Source organism: Sminthopsis crassicaudata, chromosome 1, assembly GCF_048593235.1.
Source record: "Sminthopsis crassicaudata isolate SCR6 chromosome 1, ASM4859323v1, whole genome shotgun sequence".
In the NCBI taxonomy this organism is placed as follows: domain Eukaryota; kingdom Metazoa; phylum Chordata; class Mammalia; order Dasyuromorphia; family Dasyuridae; genus Sminthopsis; species Sminthopsis crassicaudata.
In genome coordinates, this window is record NC_133617.1 from 52,243,518 (window position 1) to 52,267,369 (window position 23,852).

General features: G+C 44.2%; 1 protein-coding gene across 3 annotated transcripts; it reads right to left on the reverse strand.

Annotated features, from left to right (window-relative positions):
- Nucleotides 1-23,807, reverse strand: COPE (COPI coat complex subunit epsilon). 3 transcript variants are annotated; one of them, XR_012488272.1, is made up of 10 exons: nt 23,614-23,806; nt 18,176-18,238; nt 16,349-16,449; nt 14,716-14,868; nt 9,972-10,025; nt 3,945-4,026; nt 1,541-1,696; nt 1,080-1,175; nt 770-874; nt 1-280 (listed from the first exon to the last, which is right to left on the reverse strand). XR_012488272.1 is itself a non-coding variant. In XM_074303114.1 (10 exons), the coding sequence occupies exons 1-10, from the start codon at nt 23,743-23,745 to the stop codon at nt 233-235; spliced, it is 933 nt and encodes a 310-aa protein (XP_074159215.1). In that variant the 5' UTR covers nt 23,746-23,807; the 3' UTR covers nt 1-232. The 3 variants fall into 3 exon arrangements, 2 of the variants coding, with proteins under 2 accessions (XP_074159215.1, XP_074159227.1); XM_074303114.1 differs by having other exon boundaries at nt 770-844; nt 1,107-1,175; nt 23,614-23,807; XM_074303126.1 differs by lacking the exon at nt 3,945-4,026 and having other exon boundaries at nt 770-844; nt 1,107-1,175; nt 1,541-1,621; nt 9,998-10,025.
- Between the last annotated feature and the right edge of the window lie 45 nt (nt 23,808-23,852).

Genomic DNA, 23,852 nt, shown 5'->3' on the forward strand with positions numbered 1-23,852 from the left:
TTGATTGCAAAAGAGCCTTTATTGAAAAAGGTACTGGGGGGGCCTCCTTCAGCTCTGGCTCCTGGGCCTAGCACAGCTCAGGAGGGGCTAAGGCCAAAAAGCCTCCGGGGGAGGCCAGGGACTCCAAAAGTCCTGGTCCTTTGTTTTGGGAGGTGGGGCCAACTGGCCAGTGAGGGGTTTTCTTCATTTCTGGGGAAGGCGTCCAGGGCCTCCACAAAGCCCTGAGCCCTTCTCATGCACTTGGAGCATACTGCAGAGCCAGCCGGTCAAAGTCATTCTCCTTCAACAGAAAAAAAAGGCAGAGGAAGCCCCTCAGTTTCAAGCTTGCCACAAAGGTTGAGAAGGAAGCACCCCTGCCTGAAGAGGGAAGCTCCCTCCTTTATGGCCTAGATAAGGGCTCATCCCAGCACCTGCTAGAAGGCTTCCCACCATGGAGAGCTCCAGAACTCATAAAGAACAGAAATCTGTTTCAGAAGCTATGTTCCTGGATCTGCCCTCCGGGGACAGGCTGCACAAGTCTAAATTTCTCTTCCTTGGGGAGCTCTCCATGGTACAGAACAAACCAGGGAATGGCTTCAGTTTGGTCACTCCCTTGGAGCTTACCAAGGGCTCAGTTTTCTTCAATATTAAAAGGACTGGGGGGACCTGAATGGTTTTTGTGTAGGAAGCAGAAAGAGCCCACGATTCAGGGTGGGATGCCCCAGGATGCTCAACCCACAGAGAAGAGGAGGGTCTGCACGAATTGGGAAGGGCTCTGGGCTGGGCTTACCTTGCTCTGGTACTCTTTGATGAATGGATGGGATCGGTGCGCATCTTTCAGTTGTGACAAGTATCTGTTGGTGACCTAGGGGAGAAGAAAGCTTTCTTCCTTATCCTACAGGATGTCTTGCCACCTCTAGTGCTATGTCCTTTTTGCTCTTCCCCAAGCCCCCCCCTGGGTCCCCTTGAAAGAAACTGCCCAGCCCCAAGACACTAGTCACCTCAAGTGCCAGGACCATGCAGCAAAGCTATTTTTGGAAGGCTCCAGCTTTCTCCTGTGTCCTCCCACCTGAGCATGAGGAAGGCAGTGAGAAAAAAGCAAGGGGGAGAGGGAGGAGGGTCCTTACCTCAGGGGGCTTCCCCAGGTGTTGGGACAAGACAATGAAGTTGATTAGGGTCTCTGGGTGGCTGCTATCCTAGAAGCAACAAGGAGAGAAAGACCAGGATAAAGACAAAAGCCTTGTTTGTTTCCCTTCCCAATCTGCCCTCCAGACTCAGTGAGCTCGTGGTGTCCAGGACTTTGTCCTGTCTGTGAGTAACATCCTCTGGCATGGCCCCTTTTCTAGCACTAGTCTTTTCCGGGAGCTACAGGACACTCAGGTGACTCAGAAGGCGGCTTCAAACCCAGGGGTGGGAGGCCACATCCAACTCTTTCAGCAGAGATGGGGCAGCACGGCTGTCACCCCCACTGACCGCCTATGTCTGGTGGAGAGATGATCCTCTGAGCATGAAACTGGCACTGCCAGGGCCCTGACTACCTGCTGCTGGGCTGGAACCTAACCTTGTCGAGTGCCTCTTGGAGAACTCCTTCCGCATCCTCCCACTTGCCCTGGGCCATATAGCAAGCAGCTTGGCCGTTGAGCAGGAGCAGGGTAGAGGAGCACTTATCTGCCATCTCCTGGAAGATGTAATAGGCATCCTGAAGCTTCTCACCACCCTACAAGAAGACACAATTGTTATAGTTTGGAGGCTCACCCTGCCACCACCCAGGACACTCTTAAGCTTCACATCTTTCTATTTAATCATCTAAAAATCCAGTAATAATGGGCTTCCCTTCCCAGACCCACCCTCACTTCCTTGTGAGGCAACTCCATTAATTGTACAGACACAAACAAGCTCAAGATCTGGGAAGCTTCCTAGAGCACTGACTGTCAGAACCACATGGCTTTCTGGAAAGCAGAATATCAGAAAAGACAGAATAGGAACAATCAAAAGTCAGGAACCCTGAGATCATCTACTCCATCTTTCTCCCCTATTTTCCTTGCTCAGACCTGTGACTTCCCTTGGATAGGGAATTCCCAGTATAGAAGAAATGCCCTCCACCGATGGACGGAAATGGATGTCTCTTTAAGAGAGAAAGGAAGACCACTGACCCTGCTAATTTACTGAAGTCTCAAAAAATCTCTATGGGAGCAGGAGGAGGCACTTTAACACAGGGAATGTGTTGATTTCCCATTGCATCTACTATGCTCGGCTTACCCTTCATCCCCCATTTTATGTTTGGGAAAACTCAGGCCCAGAGAAGGGAAGGAATATGAACAAAGTCAGAGACAGAGCCAGGAACAGACTCTGGCCTCTCAGCTGTTAGTCTGTATCCCTCAGAGGCCTTGATGGCTCTGACCCACAAGTCTCTGAAAAGCCAAGAATTGAAGTACACAGCCTGAGCTCTGGAATTCATTCAGGTGATGGAAATGGACTGGTAAGGCAATTCTAGCTCCTCACTGAGAAAAGGCAAGCCCAACAATCCTCAAGTGGGAAGACAAGCCAGGGAAAAAGTCCAAAGCTTGAGGAAACAAATCTTTTAGGCTCCATGGCACTGGCATTTGAGCCAGCCCAGGTAAATGACTGTGAATGCCTTGTGTGTTCCTAAAAGAGTCTTCTGAAAACAGTAATAAGCTGTCTAACAAAAAAGCATGTCAGAAACCTGGAAAGCCTAGCCAGGGACAGCCAGACTGCCAAGAGAGAAGGGCAGAAAGAATCGAAGGCCCTGGCTTCATCACTCTAAAAATGGATTAAAACAGAAAGAGATGGAACTAATGGACCCCCAAGAGAGGATATATGATGTGAGAGGAAGCTGGTCTGTAGTCTGCTTTCCCTTGTTGGCAGGAAGGGCCAACCCTAAGGCAAGGCAGAGAAGCCCACAGCAAGTAGGCCCACTATTATCCTCACTGCTGGACACCCCAGTGGCCTGGGAGAAAAGAGGAGGCGACTGACAACCACAACTCAAAACGGATGCTTAAAATGAAGTCTCCCATTCTCCGACCGAGGGACATTGGCTGACAGTAGTCATAGGGTGATGTGCTCATGGAGTATGTCTAGGATGGGACCTATGGCTTCAGGCCCTCTCATGAACATGGAGCCCCTTGCTATGGACATACTGTACATCCAGTCAAGCGTCACCACAGAAAGTAGCCCCCAAATATTCTTTAGTGGAACAAGCTCTGGAGCCATTCATTTCACCATCTATCTGCTAGTGAGTATTCATGATCTGCATGGCCCCGTACTTGGAGCCTGAGAGCAGGAGATGATAAAGAGACCACCTTTGTGCTCTGGATGAAACAAGTGGGGATGGTTGGCTTGGAGAAGAAAGACAGGGAGAGATGGAGGCTGATGGTTTTAAATATCAAAGGTCCATCATGGGAAAGAGGCACTAACTGTGCTCCCCAGACAAGAGAAGTGCCCTTAATGGGGAATATTAACAGGGAGGCAGAATTCTGCTCAGGAAGGGAAAGAACTATTTAGTGATCTGTCCATTAATAGGTTACATTCCCTGCAATGTCGAGCCAGCCCCCATCACCAAAGGCATTCTACCTCTTGGGAATAGCCCAGAGGAGAATTAGAAACTGATTGGATATTTAGATAATGGCTTAGAGCCACTTTCCTGATATTGGTCTTTGTACTTCTTTATGCCACAGCCTTTTCCTGTAGCAAAAGATGCGAGGTTCCTGGAAATGAAGAGAGTCCACTTCCCTTCAGGAGATTACTGCACAGAGGGACTGAAGGGAGGAAACGTTTTCCATTCCCAGGGCATGGCTACAACTGCAGGTCACACTCCCAGAGGTTCACTCAGTGCAGGAAACCGCTTGCTGACCCCCTGCTCTGGGAAGTGGGCCTGGCCTCCCCCCCTGCCTCCGAAGCATCTCTCTGCAGTGTCACAGCTGGTGGCTTAGAGCTCAGGGACTCACCATGGCCAGATTGACCCAGGCAGTGGCCAGCTGCGTCAAAGTGGCGTCCTCATCCTGCTCCTGCATCTTTTTTAGCTCCTTGCTGTAGCAAAGGAAAGAAGGAAAAGTAGAGCTGAGAAAGAAACTTTGGAAATTTGGCACAATAAAACAATGAGAGTGGAGCTCTGAGTGGATCCAGCTACACTTGAAAGCAACTTAGAATATATATATTTTTTAAGTCTGTACCCTTTAACCCCGAGATCATACTGCTAGAAATATTCCAAGGAAGATAAAGAAAGTTCCTATACAGTCATGACAAAACAAGAGATTAGAGCAGTTCACAAGAATATGGATAACTAACTGATTGCATAAAATTAAAGTTTGTGCATATGCAAAATTATAAGAGAAGCAGGAAACTGAGAAAAATCTTTGCAGCAAATTTCTCTGATAAAGGTCTTATTTCTAAGCTATTTAAGGAACCAAATCGAATTTATAAGAATAAGAATCATTCCCCATTTGATAAACAGGCAAAGGATATGAAGAGGCAGTTTTCAGAGGAAGAAAGACAAGCTATAAATAGCCATCTTTAAAAAATGATCACTAATAACTAGAGAAGTAAAAATTAAAACAAATCTGAAGTACCATCTTACACTCATCAGTCAAGAGATATTTATAAACACTCATGTGCCGGGCACTGTGCTAAGCCTTGGTTGGAAAAAGTTGATAAAAAGGGAAGGTGAGCCGTGGGAAAAGATGCACATTAATGCACTGTTGGTAGAATTGTGATCTGGTCCAGTCATTCTGGAAAGCAATTTGGAACTCTACCAAAAGAGCTATAAAACCAAACTTATCCTCTGACCCAGTAATACCACTACTAGATCTATACCCCAAAGAGACCAAATAAAGAGGAAAAAGCCCCATACATGCAAAAATATCAATAGAAGCTCTTTTTCTGGTAGCAAAGAATTACAAACTGAGGAGGTGCCTATCAAGTGGGAAATGACTGAAGATCTAATGTATAACATATGGTACACAAAGGAGGCAACACGAATGAAAGAGGTGACACAATTGAAAGTAGATGGGCTTTAGAGTCAGGAAGATCTGAATTCAAATCCTGCCTCAGACACTACTAGTGTATAACCTGGACAAGTCACTTCACCTCAGCCTCAATTTTTTTTTTTCCTTTTTCCTGAGGCTGGGGTGAAGTGACTTGCCCAGGGTCACACAGCTAGGAGAAGTGTTAAGTGTCTGAGAGCAGATTTGAACTCCGGTCCACCTGAATTCAGGGCTGGTGCTCTATCCACTGTGCCACCTAGCTGCCCCCAGCCTTAGTTTTTTAAAAATTATTTTTATTTCACTAAATATTTCCCAATTAAATGGAACTCCAAATACTAGCCCTCTCTTCTGTCCCTTATACCTTTTTCAGAAGGCAAACAATTTGATAGTGATTATATGTGGGAAGTCACACAAAACATATTTCCATATTAACCACATTGAGAAAGAAAATACAAAATAAAACAATAAAAAATAAAGTAGAAAAAAAATATGCTTCGCTCTGCATTCAGAGTTCATCAGTTCTCTCTCTAGAGGTGGATAGCATTTTTCATCATGGGAACTTTGGAATTGTTTTGGATCAGCCTTTTTTTTTAATAATAGATTTTTATTTTTCATAATAAGAGTAATAATTTTCAACAGTCACTCTTGCCAAATCTTGTGTTCAATATTTTTTCTCCCTCCCTCTCCTAGGCAACAAATAATTCAATATAGGTTATAAATATGTACAATTCTTCTAAACATATTTCCACATTGATCATGCTACATAAGAAAAATCAGATCAAAAAGGGAAAAAATGAGAAAGAAAACAAAATGCAAGCTAACAACAGCAAAAAGAGTGAAAATGTTCTGTTGTGATCCACACTCAGCTCCCACAGTATTCTCTCTGGGTGTAAATGGCTATCTTCATCACTCTCATTTCTTATAGCACAATAATATTCCACCACAAGCATACACCACAACTTATTTAGCCATTCCCCAACTGATGGGTTTAAAAAAAAAAAAAAAAAGAATTATTATAAGCATTTTTGTATAAACATGTTCTTTTCCTTTTTCTTTAATGTTTTTGGGATATAGGCCCAGTAGTGGTACTGCTAGATCAAAGGATATCCAGAGTTTTATAATTCTTTGGGCTTCATTCCAGATTATTCTCCTGAATAACTGGATCAGTTCACAACTCTACCAACAGTGAACTAGATTTTTCCAAATCCCTTCCAGCATTTGTCATTTTCTTTTTTGTGTGTCATGTTAAGCCAATCTGACAGGTACGAGGTAGTATCCCAGTTTTGTTTTAATTTGCATTTCCCTAATCAGTAGTGATTACTGGAGCAATTTCATGTGATTAGTGATAGCTTTGATTTCTTCTTCTGAAAACTCTCTTGTCCATAACTTTTTTTTTTTTTTTTTTTTTTTTTTTTTTTTTTTTTTTACTGAGGCAATTGGGGTTGAATGACTTGCCCAGAGTCACACAGCTAGGACATGTTAAATGTCTAAGGCCATATTTGAACTCAGGTCCTCCTGACTTCAGGGCTGTTGCTCTATCCACTACACCACCTACCTGCCTCCATACACTTTGATCACTCAATGACTGGAGAAAATCTATCTCAGCTTTCTTAACTATAAAATCAAGATAATAACAGCATGGACCTCTCAGAGTTGTTGTAAAGTTAAATAATATTTGCAAGCTATACAAATGCTAATTATCATTATGACTCTGATGGAATAATATTGTGCTGTAAGAACTGAAGGGGATAATTTCAGAAAAACCTGGACAGATGTATATGAACTGATAATAAGTGACATGAGCAGAACTAGGAAAACAATTTCTACAATAACAACAGTATTGTAAAGACAAACAACTTCATAGTTCAAAAGGACTTATAATGAAATGCTGCCCACCTCCAATTAGAGAACTGATGAATTCAGTGCAGATCAAGGCATTTTTTTTTGAATGTGACCAAAGCAGCTATTTGTTTTGCTTGACTATATATGTTTGTAATTCCCCCACATATACAACTTGTTTTCTTATTGGGAGAGGCAAAGGAGAGAGAAAATACAGACCTCAAAATAAAACTCAATTTAAAAAAAAGGGTTGCATATATTTATGACAGCTTTTCTTTTTTTTTTTTTTTTTTTTTTTTTGCAGTAGCAAAGAACTGAAAATGAGGTGGTATTTATTGATTAGGGAATGGATACGCAGATTGTGCTTTCTAAATGTGATGGAATATTACTGCAGGATGATGTAAGAAACTATGAGTATGATGACTACAGTGAAGCACAGAAAGATGTATATGAAGAAGCAAAGTGAAGTAAACAGAACCAGAGAATATAGATGAATAAAACAATGAAAATTAGATTGTAATGACTGAGCTTGACTCCTGAGATCATAGTTTTAAAATTTTGAATACATCAATAAGTCAGTTAATTTTACCAAAATTTTTCCTTTTAAAAAATTAAAGATTTGTTTTCATGAACAAAAATATATTTTGTCTCATTTTCATTCTTTCCTCTCTATCCCAAATGAAAGGAAAAACCACTGTAATAAATATTCATAGTCAAAGAAAACAAATTTATGAATTGGCTGTATACCAAAAACTGTCTTTTTGTGCCCAATGAGTGGATAGTGGATAGAAGCTTCATGGGAATATGGTCCTCTGTGATCATGAATGATTACTGTGTTGATCAGAGTTAAGTCTTTCAAGTTGTTTATTTTTAGAGAGTTGTTCCAAGAACACAACGTACATAGTAACTAAAACAATTTAAAAGAACAAAAAAAAAAAAAAAAAGATTGAAACTAGACACCGTGTAATTAAAATGACCGTTGTTGGCTCTGAAAAAATGGCCCATCCTCTCCTTTTCTACAGATGTAGGGGAGTGGGGAAGGGAAACAATGGTGTGGAACATAGCATATACTGTCAGATTGGTTAATGTGTTTGTTAAGTTTACTGAGCTGCTTTTCTATCTTTCTTTTTAATTCTTTATAAAAAGGATGGAACTTGGAACCCTGGGATGGGAGTTGGAAGAATGTTATTTTGAAAATGAAGATGAGGTAAAAATAAAAGCTATTCTGAATCACTGACCTCATCGCCTTTCTTCCCTTCCTCTTTCTAACTTCCCCATCACCCTACTGGTTACCCAATCATCCTTAGGTGACTCCTCACTATCTCCCACCATCCTCAACCCCCCCCAATCAGCAGTCAAATCCTATCGATTCTGCCTTTGCCACATCTCTTGCATAGGACTCATTCTCTCCTCTAATGTCATCCCAGTGCTTCTTCACTAGCTGCTGGTTAGCTTCTCTCACCTGTCAAAGTGATCTTCCTGACCATATTACCCCCTATTCAATCAACTGCAAAGGAGGTTTATTCCCTGCAGGATCTGCTTGCCTTTTAAAGCCTCCATCATCTTTATAATTTTCTTAAACCCCACTGCTCCCCCAATACATCCTGTGTTCCAACGGCCCTCCTTCCTTGCTCTTCCTCAAACAAGGCCTTTGAAGGCCAAGAAATACCTCAGTCTTCCTCAGCCTCAGTGCTTCCCTCTGCTTCTTCCCAATGTCTCTCCCTGCCTTTCTTTCATTTGTTCATGATTGCTGGCATGTCACCTGCCCCTTTTCCTATTCTTGAATACAGGAAGGGGACCATGTTTTTGCCTTTCTTTGCATCCCTAGCACTTAGTTCAGTTCCAGACACAGTAGGCACTTAATAAATGCTTGTTGACTTGACTTGGTTTGCTAGGACATGCTTGAAAAGAAGAAGAAGAAATTGCCTGACTGGTTCTCCTTGACATGATGTGTTAGGGTTTGTACAAGGGGTCCTTCAGTTTCTGGGAGGCAGGTGGCACAATGCCACCAACCCACATCTTACCAAGGAGAAGCCTGGTCAGAAGAAAGGGGGCACCTCTCACAGTGGGATCTCCTTGTGTGAAACTCCAATGAAAGGGATTCTCAGCTGTTGCCCACATATCTCAGTGAACTCCCCAAAGGCTTTCGTAGGACCTTGGGAGGAAGCCCAGGAGGAAGGCCAGCAGACCTGGAGGTCCGGAGACTGGGATGTGCACAGAGGCTCTACTCATGAAGTAACATTTGCCTAGTGCTAATAGTTCTATGCAGGATCCCTTTAGGAGCTCACTATGTAACTGCCCTGGGAAGAGAAAAGGGCAAAGACATAATGAAGGGTTTGAGATCCAAGCTAGTGGACCAGAGGCGTGTGCAAGCACCTGGGTGACGGTCCATCACCTCTATAACAATGGGATTTGACTAGAGGATCTCTAATGTCTTCCTGCTCTGGACTTTGGAACCTATACCCTGACTTGTCCAACCTAAGGATGCTCTAGCCCACAAAGGAAGAGCAGAGATCAGAGGACACAGAGATAAAAGCCAAGGCCTATACTTAAATCCATCAAAGAAAACTGTGCAAGTCTAGATATTTTGTGGGGACAAGGTTGAGGCTCTTACTGGTTTACAGTAATTGGGCCACAGGAGCCAAGAGCACAAGTCTAATGTCCAGAAGGAGGAAGCAGGAAGGAGTCAGGCTGGCTGGGTACTCTAACCTGGTCAGACCCCAGAGGAGAAGTACAGTGCTCTGATCTGGGAGCTACACATCAGGAGGGCCACGGTATGGCAGAGTATGCCCAAAAGAAGGCAGTGGAAAAGAACTCCAAAGCAAGTTATGCAAGGATTAGCTAAAGGAACTGGGAATGTTAGGCCTGAAAAAGAACAGATTTGGGGAATACACATTATCTCTCTTCAAGCATCTTGGAAGTCTGTGCCCTGGAAGATGAATTAGATTTGTTCTGCTGGTCCCTAGAAGCAAGAACTAGAAACAACTGGGCAGAAGATACAGGAAAATCCTGTTATCCTCAGCATGAAGGAAAAAGTACTAACAATTAAAGCTGTCCAGAAAAGCTTCCTTTTGGTGGGCAGAGGGAGGAGGCAGAGTGCTCACTGGAGGTATACAAGTGGAAGCCGAAGAGGTCTCTGGCATGTGATCTTACCGGGCTAGGTCCAATCTGTCCAACTTCAGGAGTATCTGCACAATCATGGCCATGCTGTTTGGAGAGATGGACAAAAAAAGAGGTCAGCTCCCACCTCTATCAGCACTTGGCCACACACAGGCCAGGACACACTGACTATTTCCCACCTTTTCCAGGGGCAGTTCTCTAAGCCCTAGTGGCAATGCTGGTGAAAGGAAAGACACTGAGAATATCAGCCACCCTGAAATGCTGGGCCTGCCTAGCACCTTAGCCTCTTTTCAGGGAGCCAGAGCCAGGAGATCTCCACTCTGCACAGCCATATCTCAGGACACAAGCCTTGGGAAAACCTCATTCCCAAAGGTTACAGGGATTGGGAAGAGAGAGAGGGGGAGGGAGGGGTAGAGGAGGCCGGGAGGGAGGAAGGAAATCATCATAGCACCAAGGAGAATTTCAGAAAAACTAGCATCTGAATGGAGAAGACAAAGGAGCAAGGAAGCGTCTCCTAGCTACCCCAAGCCCAATGGTAGGAAAATGAGAAAGGAGGGCACAGAAAAAAAAAAAAAAAAAAAAAGGAAATTCAGAGACAGGAAGACAAAAGGCATGTAGGGTGAAGTCATTAGGAAAGCTTGAAATCGACAGCAGACAGATTATGAACCTGCAAAAGAGACAGGTTAGCACAGCTGAGTAGGGGATGTTGGGTAAGAAACTTTCCCCCTGGAATGGAAGCACAAACCTGATGGGCATCCCAGTACTAACCAATGCAAACCAGGGCCCAAGATGGGATGCCCCAGCTGAGCTAGGAGGGATGCTTGGTATCAGGGCTAGAGCCAGGATGAATGTCTGCAGCTGTGCCATGCCCATGGGGCCTACAGTCCCGGCCTTGGATAGAAAGTTTTTCTCTGTGCCCACAACTGACCCTTCCCTCTTAGCCCTCATGAGTCACTTAGTTCTTTTTCCTTTTTTAAAATAGCATTGATCACAATAACTGACATTTCTGTCCCTCTGTGGCCTATGAGGCGTGTTCCTCAGAGCCAGTCTGTGAGGCAGCTAGGTCAATTATCTCAACTTAGAAAGGAGAGAAGGAGCTTAAAGTCATTTGCCCAGGGTCATATAGCAAACTTGGTCTTCTGACCCCTAGTCCTAAGCCCCCCACTCGACCCGCCGTCAAGTCCTCCATAAGCATGTCATTTGTCAGAACCTCTGTGGACATGCACTTGCTCATTAGGTGGCTTCTGTGGGTCTCAGTTTCCTCATGTGTATAATGGGAATGATCCTCTTCACATTCCCTACCCTGGGTTTATTAGGAAACACTGAAGAGAGAGAAGCTTGAACTGTTAGGACTATTTCTAGGCCTCCTGCTTCTATTCCACTCAAGTCTGTTGGCTTTACTGAAGTTAGGAAGTCTGTAATTTCCTCTCACCTCAGACAGGCTATGGACATGGAGTCCCCACACTGCACCCTATGATCACTCAAATGATTACAATTTTTACAGAGAAGATATTACTGAAGAAGGAAGGGAAGGGCTACATCTTAAGGCAAAGCCTTTGCAGAAGCCGTCACCTCTAGACTAGGAGTGGCAGGAAAAGTATAAAGGGCAAACCTGTCCCGAAGCCTCCGTGGTCGGGGAAAACCTGCTTTCAGGGCATCTCTTCACAATGCCCAGCCAGTAGTTCCGTGGTCCACCCCTGAGAAGCCCTGCAGACACCATCTTATTAGGGGCTTCTCTTTTCAACCATTGAACCAACAATTGCCATTCTTGTTCACAAGTGAAGGGTGAATGCCCTTCTAGGAGGCTTAATGCTTAGTTTGCTATTCAGGGTCATCTACAATCCAGAATGCCCTTTCAGGATGGGTCTAATTTTACCCTGCTCCCCTCCAATGACTCTGGGCCAGCCAAAATGGACATCAGCCTCTCCTTTGTGCCTCCCCCATTCTATCACTGATGCCTGCAGTCCCCAAGCTTTTATCTCTAAAATATGCATTTCTCAAGGACAAACCCCTTGTCATCTAAATTCAACACAACAGATAAATTTATTATTGTTGTTGCTGTTCAGTCTGGTCTGACTCTTGGTGACCCTGTTTGGGGTTTTCTTGACAAAAATACTAAAGTACTTTGCTATTTCTTCCTCCAGCTCATTTTACTGATGAGGAAACTGAGACAAAGGGGGCCAGGTAACTTGTCTAGGGTCACACAGCTAGTAGGTGCCTGAGGCCAGATTTAAACTTAGGAAGATGGGTCCTCCTGACTTTAGGCCCTATCCACTTCACCACCAAGCTGTCCCCAACAAATATTTACTGAGTTTCTAAATGTACCAAATGCCGAGATGAGCAACTCTTCACGAAGCTCAGGATGAGATACAAACATTAGTAATTACAACAACAGATATCAAAGTCTGTCAGAGAAGCACCAAGTCAGGTCCTTAATAACAAGCATATGTCATTATCAACTGGGGAGGATGGGACAGCTCAGGGACAGGGCCATGGCTGGTAGCCTCTGAGCAGGGCCTTAAAGTATAGGTAGGAATTCGACAGAGAAGGGGCAAACAAGGGCAAAGGCTGGGAGGTAAGATGTCAGAGCACAGCAGCACCCCGTCTGTTCCTCCCTGCCCTGGGCTGGATGGAGCACAGAGAGCACAGGATGCATAATTCAGAGTAAAAGAAATGGGCTAAGGCTGAAGTGGGCTACCTGGGCAAGCCTTAACCTCAGCAACCACGCTCTAAGATGAGAAGGCACAGAGGAGGAGCCAACTTGAGCCGGGAGAGGGCATCTCCATCCCCTGGAAGTGAAAGCACAGGTCCTCTTCCTCTCCCCATCTTTTCAGGGTTCACAAAGACCTCTCTTTCACAGTCTGAGGGTGATGGGGCAAGTATCATTAGCAAAGCTCAAAGAAGATCAACGAGGAAAGGAGAGGCTTCAGGAGTGGGAAGGAGGGATAAATGGCAAGGGTCTGAAAAGAGCTAGGGCTGGGCAGGGAGACCAGAGGTGGCCATACATGCTTTTTCTCTGTTAAGTTTCACTAAATGGCAGGGGAGACATGGGATGTCTCAGAGTTTCATCAATACCGACAGATTGAAGGTCCATGAGAGGACTAGGGAAAGATGGGGAGCAGTGGGCTCCAGGCAGGAGAACCTCCTCCTCTGAGAAGGAGATCTGCTGGCTGCTGAACCAGGGGAAGAGCCTGGGAGAGCTCCTGCCTGATAAGCTCAATCTTCTCAGGGAGGAAGGCCTACTCTTCAAAGAGGGGACCTAGGGACAGAGGAACAGGTTTAGAACAGCTGCAGTGGGGAAGGGGCAAGTTGGGCCAGCTGCTCCAGGCTGCTCTGATGTGCACCAGGCAAAATCAGCCAGGGGTCAGGCCCTCCCCAGCGCCAACACTGGGCAGCCTGGGAACAGAAGGAAAGAGCGACCCAATAGTTAGCAGGTGGAGGGTGGCTAGGTAATCGTTGAAACAGCACCGAGTATAGAGGCAAGGGGAGCCAAAGTGAGCGGGAGGGCCTAAGAGGGGGAGAGTTGAAGGCTCAGGGCCACGCTAAGCCCCCAAGGAGGAGGTAAGAGTTCAGGGGCCGCATGGCTGGGGTGGAAGCATCTCTCCTGTGCATGTACCAGGACATATTGTTCTAACTAGTATTTTTGGCACATTATCTCCTGAAGAATGAGGCCGTCAGGGAATCAGAGATTCAGCTCTACAGGAGACCTCAGGGCCTCGAATGTGTCTGAAACCGGGGAGGATGAGGCCAGCAGTGAAGGCACAGCCTGAAGTCATTGCACAGCTACTAAGTGGAAGAATCCAGATCAGAATCCAGACCTTCTGACTTCAAATCCAGCCCCCTTTCCATTGTACCCCATTGTTTCATTTTTACACCATCCATTTAAGGCATTTGCATAGACACTTCCCTAAAACATGAGTCCAACCCTGTCACTCCCCTACTCAAACACTCCCATGGCTCCCCATTGTTCCCAGAAGCAGTAAGAACTCCTATTTGATGTTCAAAGCCCCAAATGGCTTGGCATTCCCACCCTTCCATCTTCTCACACACCTCTCCGCCCACCCTGTGACCCAGCAACACAGACCTCCCGCTGTCCCCTATCATATTCCGTGTCCTGACTAGCACTTTCTCCTTCCCTGCCCCCCCCCCCAGCTCCCAGCTTCTTTCAAGATCCAGCTAAACTCCCCCTTCTAGCACTCCCTCATCCTAATGCCCGCCCTGGTCTGGCCATGCCTCCAGAGGGTGAGGAGACTGTTTTTTGCTTTTGAGTCCCTGGGACTTGGCACAGTGCCTGGCACGTAGTAGGTGCTCAGTGAACAAGTTGATCTGACTCGGTGTCTATTGAACCAAACTAGAGGACAGCTCTGAGCTGCTGCATGTGCCGCTTGGTAAAGGACAAGCTGTCCTGGACTCGGCCTGAGAGAGGAGAGGGAAATGGTGCTGCAGACGGACGGCACCGCAGAGTCAGGGACAAAGCTGCTTTCAGCCGCATGAGGGAATAAAGGTGCTTTCAGGCCTCTGGGCTGTGTCCTTGAAGCAAGTCCCTCACCATGGAGGGAGGAGCGCCTACCCAGAATACAAATGCTGAGCACAGCTTCCAAACACACAGGCTTTGGAAGGGCCTGCATATTTCCAGACAAGTTTCATTCATCTGTTTCTATGACAACAGTCCAAAGAAGCTCTTTGAATCCCAAAGAATACATCTTTGCCCCGGCCTCCTCCTAGTGCTTGCTGAACGGTACTGGGTGGGGAAAAGGATGAAAACAATGGTACTCACCACTCCAAGCTCTCCCCTTGGTGCAATGTACGAAGAGCAGCATCAGGGTTTTTGTCATGGAAGTAGATGGAAGCAGCCATTAACAAGAAGGTCGTGTTGGTCACATCGACATTCTTTGCCATCTTTCGGTCCAAGTCTGCCACAATCGCATCTCTGCAAGACAGAGATGATCAAGTCTTGTACTCCCTTCCCCCCATTCCCTGGGATCTCCTGGGCCCTATTAATCCTGGGGGGAAATATTCTCACAGACTCACAAAGCTACAAGTAGATGGCTGAGATGAAGGGATTTCAGATTGTTGGGAGGAGGAAGGCCATCCCAGATAGATGCTGAGAGCATTTAGGAGTGCGTTCCTCAATTAATATGGTGCTTTGGGAAAGAATAAGTAACTCCTCCTCAGAGAAGCAGAAAGCAAGGTTCCTGCAATCCCTGCTCCCACCTGCTGGGACAGGCTCAACTGGGATACTGATAATGCAGAAGCTGAGATGATGCTGGAATGAAGAAACTAATGACATCAGCCTGTCAGAGTCCAAAACTAGTAGGAGATCCCCCTCTTTGGGTGCTATTTTCTCTATTTGAACAATGAGATGTTGGACTAGATTGGTTTCCCCTCCCCTCCCTCCAGCTCTGCCATCCTGGGTTCTAAGGGCCCTCGAAGTCCTGACATTCTGTGTCTCTCCTAGCTCTGACACTATAAATACTATAGCAACTCTTCTAGCTCCAAGTTCCTTCACAAGCTCCCCCCCCTACCAATATGATTATGACCTCTAAAAAGAATAATTTATATTTCTAAAACTGATATCTAGCACCTTTTAGACTGGAAGCTGGAAGGGAGGATACACCTTCCTAGTACATTCTCCTTTATGAAATTTAAACTCCAAGGTAAAAGATTTAAATTCCAAGTATTAGCAAAGATCCATTTATAATCTCAGACACCTAGAGAGGAAGCCTTTAATTAAACATCCTTCCTGTAGGCTCCTTGGTCTGCTTCTGGAGCAAACTTGGGGCCAAGCAACAGGCCAGATTAGATGATCCTCTTAAAATTTTTTTTTCTGAGACATCTTTTTTTTTTTTTTTTTTTTTTTTTTTTAAATTTTTAAAGCTTTTTATTTTCAAAACATATGTACGAATTTTTCAACATTGACCCTTGCATAGCCAATCCTCTAAAATTTGTGTCCGGGAGCAACTGGATGACTCAGTGGATAGAGCATTGGCTCTGGAGTCAAAAGGACCTGAGTTCAAATCCAGCTGTAGACACTTAATACTAGTTTTGTGACCCTGGGCAAGTCACCTAACCCCAATTTCCTTTCAAAACAAAAAACAAAATTTATGTCCAATGTCAACAGAATTCTGAAAATCTCACACTTCAACAACATCTGGAAGTCACTGATTACAGCCCAGAAACATAGAGACCTACCCTTGCTGGAGGCTCATAAATGCTGACCCTGGAAGCCCTAAGAGACTCTGCTCCCACTCCATGAGAATAAAAAGCCACTGATCTTTTTCTGGTGCCTTGATTTTCACCACAGGCCTGTGAGCTAGGTGGGCAAATGTCATCACCATTTTACAGATGAAGAAACTAAGGCACTGCCATTTTAAGCACCTGTCAACTGGTACCAAAACCTTCCAGCTCACCTCTGGCTTTCATTGGAAAGATACTCTGCAAACATTCGGACGGCCTGGAGCTCTGGGGTAGAGTTGGCTTTGATCTCATCCAGTACCACGCCATACTTTCTCTATGGAGAGCACAGAGAAATTCCATTATATCATTCCTTTTATCTATAAAAAGGCAGTTGGTAAGGTCACAGGAACCAGCCAAAGTTCCTATTTTCTTCTGCAGCCTCAGAGCTAAGGATGGTCCACTCCAAGGAAACAGCTTCACTACCAGCAGCCACAAAGCCTGAGGCAATGGGCTATAACAGAGAGATCCTTGGATTTGGAGAGTCCTAGGGTCTCAGTCCCAAGTTCAGACTCAATAGTTATTAGCTCAATAGTTATTAGGAATGAATGGAGCCCTGGACTAGGAGCCAGGAAGATGTGCATTCTAGTCTCAGACAATTACTAGCTATGTGATCCTGGCAAGTTACTTTACCTCTGTGTCCCTCAGTTTCCTTATCTACAAAATGCATCTCCTACCCAGGATAGTTGTGATGACAAATTGGGATGATATTTGCAAAGCATTTAGCAAAGTGGCAGATAGTAAGTGACAGGTAGTGGTGGTGGTGGTAATGGCAGGAGGAGGGAGAGAGGGGAAAAATATAGAGGTTATAAATTAATTTTATCCCTACCTTGTTTTTATAAAATCTTAATTTCTCAAAAAAATTTCTCTATTCTTGTCCTCCCTTATAACAATAAAAAGGAAAAAAAGACAAAACAGTTCAGTAAAATTAAGCAACATATCAACCTAGCCTTACATTCTAAGTTCTCTCTCTTACCCTCCAGACCCTTAAGGAAGAATTTAAAAGGCTATTAATACACTGCAAAGTAATGCTTTGGGAGGAAACTAGATCAGACTTATTATTCTTCTCTATAGGTAATGTCCACTGTGGGAACTTCTCCATCAACACAGATTAGCAATTTGTAACTTCAGAATCCTAGGATTCTGAGGTATAGAAAGGTTAAGGGCATTATTCCCCATGGTCACAGAATAAATCTGCTCTGAGGAAGGACCAGAACTGAAAGCTTTCTGACTTCAATGTTGCTGTGCTATCTGCTTGGTCTTGAAAGGGTCTCTTAAGAAAAGGGTAATATGAAACTTTAAAAGAAACCCGAAGACATGTCTGAACTGAAACAGAGTTGAAGGGGCCAGTGGCCAGTGTACACACCAATCACATTAACACAAACACAAACAATGCAAAGATTTCAGAATTCAGATCTGTGATTCCATCTTGATTCCAGAGAACTGATGATAAAACATATCACATGGTCAATGGGTAGGTTTGTTTTAACTGTACTCTTTTGTTGTAAATACAATTCTATTGGTAGTAGAGAGGAAGTTATTAGAAAATAAAACTAATTTGAAAAGTATTAATAAAGAATTTTAAAGAACAAAGCCCTGACTTTCTCTCTGAAGCTCTTTTATGACAGAAGGCCTGCCCTGTCTGCAATCTTTAGAAAGCACACCAAAATGAGGGATTTACAGTTTTTGGGCCTTTACTTCCTTCTCCTTCAAATGAGACACTTGGAAGAAAATGAGTTTCTCCTCTTTGAGCTTTGCCAGTTCCCATTCCTTCCAATTGTAAATTTCAATGTTTTATGTTCCAAGGTCCAGTCTGGCTCTTTCTATCATCATCATCATCATCATCATCAACATCATCATCATCATCATCATCATCATCATCATCAAGATTTGTCACAGAAACAAAGCAAATGGATAATAAAGGGGCAACTTAATCCTGTTATATAGGCATGGGAACTCTGACTGAAGGACATGTGAGTTACAAAGTCTGAAGACATCATTACCTGTGCAAGATAAGCTCTGTACAAGAAGACATCTCTTTCAACTTCTTTTTCTGGGCTAGAAAGCTAGAGAGAACAAAAAATCTTAGGATGAACATGTATGGAAACAAATCAATCAATAGCACCTATTATACCAGACACATTGAAAAGTGCTGTGCTAGAAAAACCTACACAAAAGAAAAACAATCTCTCCCCTCAAAGAACTTATATCCTATTAGGGGACTGAAGGATGTCCAATGCCCAAGTCTGTAGCTCATTCTTGACAAAAGTGTAAGCCCCATAACTTACTGAGCAGAGCAGAAAAGGCCACATTCAGGCCTTATTAGCATCAACAATTAGCATCATTTATTGTCTAAATAGCAATGCTAAGCAATTATAACAGAGTCTTAGTTTTCAGTGTAGATGAGGCCCATACTGGGGTAAGTCAACTTGGAATTTTGGAGAAATTTAATTCAATAACAAGTCCCTCCAGTCTGCAATGCCTTCTTCTAGGTAGAGGGGGTACAGAAATTATAGGCTTTGTATGCAAAAAGCTATCCATCTAATTGGGGAGCAAAGACTTATTCATAAATAATTATAATAAAGTTGGGCTCTAATTACAAAGTAAAGATACAAATTGGGTGGTCTGAGAAATCTGGAGTGGGACAGATCACATCTAGCTGAGAATAGGAGGAGGGTTCTAGAGAATGGAGTCTAATTTGAGACGGATAGAATGTACTGTGGATCAAGACACATTAGAATGATACGTTGGATCCATATGATGTAGAATACCAGGATAAGGAATCTAGATTTTGTTGAGCTGGCAGTAAGGAGCTATGAACTGGGGATTAGTTTATTATTAATTAGTGGGATGGTAAGAACTATGTATTAGGAAAAGTATTTGGAAAGAGGACAAGCACAGACGGAAGAAAGGAGACCAGAAGCAGGAAGACCATTTAGAAAGTAGGAAGAAAAGTAAAAAAAAAAAATGCCTGAATGAGGGGGGTAGCAATGAATGGAAAATGAGTCTGTCTGGATCCCACAAGTATAGAATTAACAGGATTTGACATCTAATTGGATTTTAGGATACAGAAGCTAGGAGGGTTCTTTAGGTGATTGAAAATCTTGAATGTAATAATATCTCATGAGCAATCTGGTCAGAACAAAGTGTTAAGGTTATGGCAAGTACTTCTGTCATATAGGGTGAATCAGGGTCTGGAACTTAATGAAATGAAATGATGGTTCAATTCATGAAATAAGTTCAGCTACTGACTTTCTTAGAGTCTTCCTGTATAAAGTGAAAGGTCAGGATCAGGGCTTTCTAATGGGGCAAGGCAACCATCAGTCAATATTATCTATGCAAAGATATCATCCACACCCCAAACAACAGACTAAATAATGCATTTCTGAGATATGACCTGTCAGTTTTTTAAAGCTGAAGAAAGGTAAATACCAAAGGCAAAAGAGACCAAATTCTGAAGAGGGAAATATAGGGGGTAAGGGGCATAGCTTTCAGGATCAAATACAAACATGCCAACTTGGTGTTTTGAGCACTTCCTCAGATGGCCCTAAACTTCCTTTCCAGCCTAATTGAACAGACTCCCCTTCAGTTTCTAATATTGTGTTCCAACCAGACTTCAGTATTGCTCTAGTACTAGAGATCCAACATCCCACCTCTTGCCTTCTGGCCTCTGCCTCTAAGCTTCTTTAAATGTTCAACTCATAGGGGGCAGCTAGGTGGCGAAGTGGATAAGAGCACCAGCCTTGAATTCAGGAGGACCCGAGTTCAAATGTGGTCTCAGACATTTAACACTTCCTAGCTGTGTGACCCTGGGCAAGTCACTTAACCCCAATTTCCTCAGCAAAAAAAAAAAGTTCAACTCACGTCCCAGCTCCTTGACGAGATGGATAGGATCTCAGAAGAGAGTTGCTTGTGAATAATATTCTCACGTAATTAATTACGAAGTCAAACAAATCCATTGAGGAGGAAAAATGGCTTTTGTCTGAAGAGACCAATGTGGATTCACAAGGAACTCATCAATTAACTTACAGTGTAAAAATAAATGAAGAAAAAAATGGAAGTAAAGCCAAATAATGAGAACACAGATGAAGATAAGTTTAAGTAGATTTTAGTACAGCTTTTGACAAAATTTTACCTGCCACTTTTGTGGAAAAACTACACATTAGAAAATAACACAATTAAATGGATTTAGAAATGGTTGATTTCACTGATGGGTGGGCAATGATTCTATGTCAGCATAGGAGGAAGACCTGTGAGGATCTGTGCTTATCCCAAGCTGTTTGACATCTTTATCAATGGTGTGGATAAAGGAATAAGTGGCAGGCTCATCCAGTGTGCAAATGACATCCAGCTTAGAGGAAGATGGTATTCTGGATGACAATCAGAATTCAAAAGGATTTCAATAGGCTATAGAACAAGACTGAATCTACTAAGAGAAGATTCACAGAAACAAATAGAAAGCCTGCACATGGGTACAAAAGTTCAGCTTCATGAGCACAAGATGGAGAGGGATGGAGAAATAGCAGCTGGTCTGGAAAAGATCTGGGGGAGTAAGTAGACCACAAACTCCCTAGAAGTCAGCAGTGTGCTGGGGCAGCCAAAAAAAGCCAATGCAATACGAGCCGCCTTAAGAGAGGGATGACTTTCAGGAACAGGGAGAAGGTACCTCATCCTGATCTCATCAGTCTTCATCTGGAATACTGCATCCAGTTAGAGAGTAACTAGAATGGTGTCATGTCCATGTCAAGGACCTAAGGATGCCATACAGACATCTTCACCAAGTTAAGCCTTCAGAGAGAAGGATGCTGTGAGGCTGCAGAAGAGAAGATTCAAATCTTCATGTGTGTGAAAGGCCGTCATGTGAAGGCACGACTATCATTGTTCTACTTGGCTTCGGAAGGCAGAACCAAGAGCAAAGCAAGGGGAGAGGGAGAGGATTCTGAAGAGGCAAATTTGGGATCGAGGTCAGAAAAATATCACAATGATGAGAGCTGTGAAAGCAGAAGGAATGGACCACCTCTCAGTCATGTTACTGTGGAGATTCATTTACAAGTTGGACTATCTGGCCAATGAATCCCTTTCCTATTCTCAAATTCTCTGACTTCTTTAGGATTACCTATAGAAAAGGTAATCTTTCTCAAAGTATATAAATCCACTTTTTATTTTTCTTGTGTTTTTTTCATTTTGTTATGATTTTTCTTTTACAATATGACTAATAAAATATGATTAATAAAAAATGTAATGTAAACAATGATTACAGGTATAACCAATATTGGATTGTTTGCTGTTTTGAAGAGGGGGGAGGGAAGGAGAAAAAAATTTGGAACTCAAAATCTTACAAATATGAATGCTGAAAAATCACTTTTACATGTAATTGGAAAAATAAAATGCTATTAAGTAAAAAGAAAGAAAAGGTGATCCTACTTTGCTATTGAATATGGGTCTCCTTAAATTATCATGCAAATATTTCTCTGCTTCTAAGTCTCCCTTATGTAGACTGTAAGGATTTCTGTTGTTTTTGTACTCCTGGCACACTTAGCTACCACAAGAGTTTAATAAATGACTGTTGTATGGGATTGGATCCCCAGCAAAGGTGGTGGGCTAGATGCGGGAATCTTATGTCCACGATAGCCACGTATCTTTGGTCTTAGTTCTATCAGTTTCCAGTAATTACCAAGCCAGCTTAACGGAAAGAACAGCAAGAAGATTTGGATCTGGACAGAGGCGGCTCTGTCGTTTTTCAGCTGTACGACCATGGATGAGGCCTCGTCTTTCTCAATCAATTAAGAAATTATATGCAAAGCACTGACATAGGAACAAAAAGTTAAAAACGAAACAGTGGTTGGCCTCCAGGAACTAATTCCCAGATACGAGGGAGCTTTTGCTTCCTACTTCCTAGGGCTCTTGTGAGAATCGGATCAAACTATATATATGTGGAAACACACCGGCCTTCCTTTAGTCGTAGATCCTTCAGATGTCATTCATAACTTCTGCTACTTTGGGTTCCTCTGAAACAATTTCTGCCTGCCGCCTTTGGATAATTTGTTAAATGCTAAAATGACAAATCTGTAGAAAATCCTAAATTGACCCTCTATTTTTGTCCGCTTGTGTTTTTGATTTCCTTCACAGGCTAATTGTACACTGTTTCAAAGTCCGGTTCTTTTTGTACAGCAAAATAACTGTATGGACATGTATCCATATATTGTATTTAACTTATACTTTAACATATTTAACATGTATTGGTCAACCTGCCATCTGGGGGGGAGGGGAAAAGTTGGAACAAAAGGTTTTGCAACTGTCAATGCTGGAAAATTACCCATGCATAAAATGTTTGTAAAAATCAATTTAATTAATTAATTATTAAAAAAAGAAAATCCTAAATTGAATGCAGGACGGGGGGCCTGATACAATACATGAATTTACCTTGGGAAGACACCGTCCAGGATCCTTTGGAGAGACCCAGCTCAGGTTTTCTCAAACACTTGTCCAGGGCAAGTTTTTTTTTTTTTTTTTAATAAAACCACTTAATGGATTTTTAAAACGACACAGGTCCTCTCACCCTCGCTTCTCTGGCTGAGATTAAAGAGCTGTCCAAGGTAGACAATCTAGCTATATAGTCTGGGCAGGGATTTTCCACTTCCTCTGCCTCTCTTTCCCACCTTCCCTCTCAGCAGAGGGAGAACGTGTTGGGGAGATAGGTCTCTTTCAGCAAGGCAGCTCGCACCTAAGTTCTTGTCCCTACTAGAAAATTCCAGTCCCGCTCTCTGACCGCACCTGCCATTCCAGCTACTGACTGGGCTGCCTCGCTCGGGTTCCCCAACAGTCCCAGACGGACTAGCGTTCGTCCTAACCAGCTTCCCCGGAGAGAGATCCTTCACTTCCCACAGTGGCCCTGGCTGCTTGGCAGGCAGGGAGCTCCCAATCCCTGCTCGCGGCTCCTGGGCAGGCCTGAGGTTCCCGGGTAAAACAGGGTTTGGGGGAGGGGATTCCGGCCCACTCAGATTGGGGGGAGGGGGGCTGGACAATTTCTAGAAGTCTCTGCAGTCCAGAGACCCCGTTTTGCCACGCTAGGACTTATCTTGGCCCGTGTTAAGATGTGAAAGTTTAAACGTGCTGCCCCCAGGACAAGGTGCAGGGACAGATCAGGTCTGGAGTCGGGGGTCCTAGCTCTGGACCTGCCTTTGCTATTTACTTCCGGCCGACCTCGAGCCCGGAGGTTTCTTCTAGCAGTGACAGGGGGGGTGGGGCTGGGGGCCGGTCCGCCCCATCCCCGCCGCTCGCCCCGAAGAGCGGGGCCGAGGACTTGGACCAGACCCTTCCAGAGCTGCGAAGGCCCGGCCGCGCCCCCGCCCTGGCTCCGGCCGTGGTCTGCCCTGAGGGGGCAGGCGCGGACAAACCCGCGGGCCCCGGACGCGCCCTCCATCCCGGCCCCGCCGCGTACCTTGACGCGCTGCGCCTCGTTGATGCACTGTTGGTAGCTGCCGATGTAGAAGGCGTTCTTCACGTCGAACAGCTCGTCCACCTCCCCGGGGCCGCCGGGGGCCGGGCCGGGACCGGGAGCCGGAGGTGCCATCTTGTTACCGACACGTCTACAGAGACGAAGAGGAAGTGACGGAAGTCGGTGCCCGCGAAGCCTTCTGGGAATCGTAGTTCTCCTTTGGAGAGAATTGAAAGGAGGGG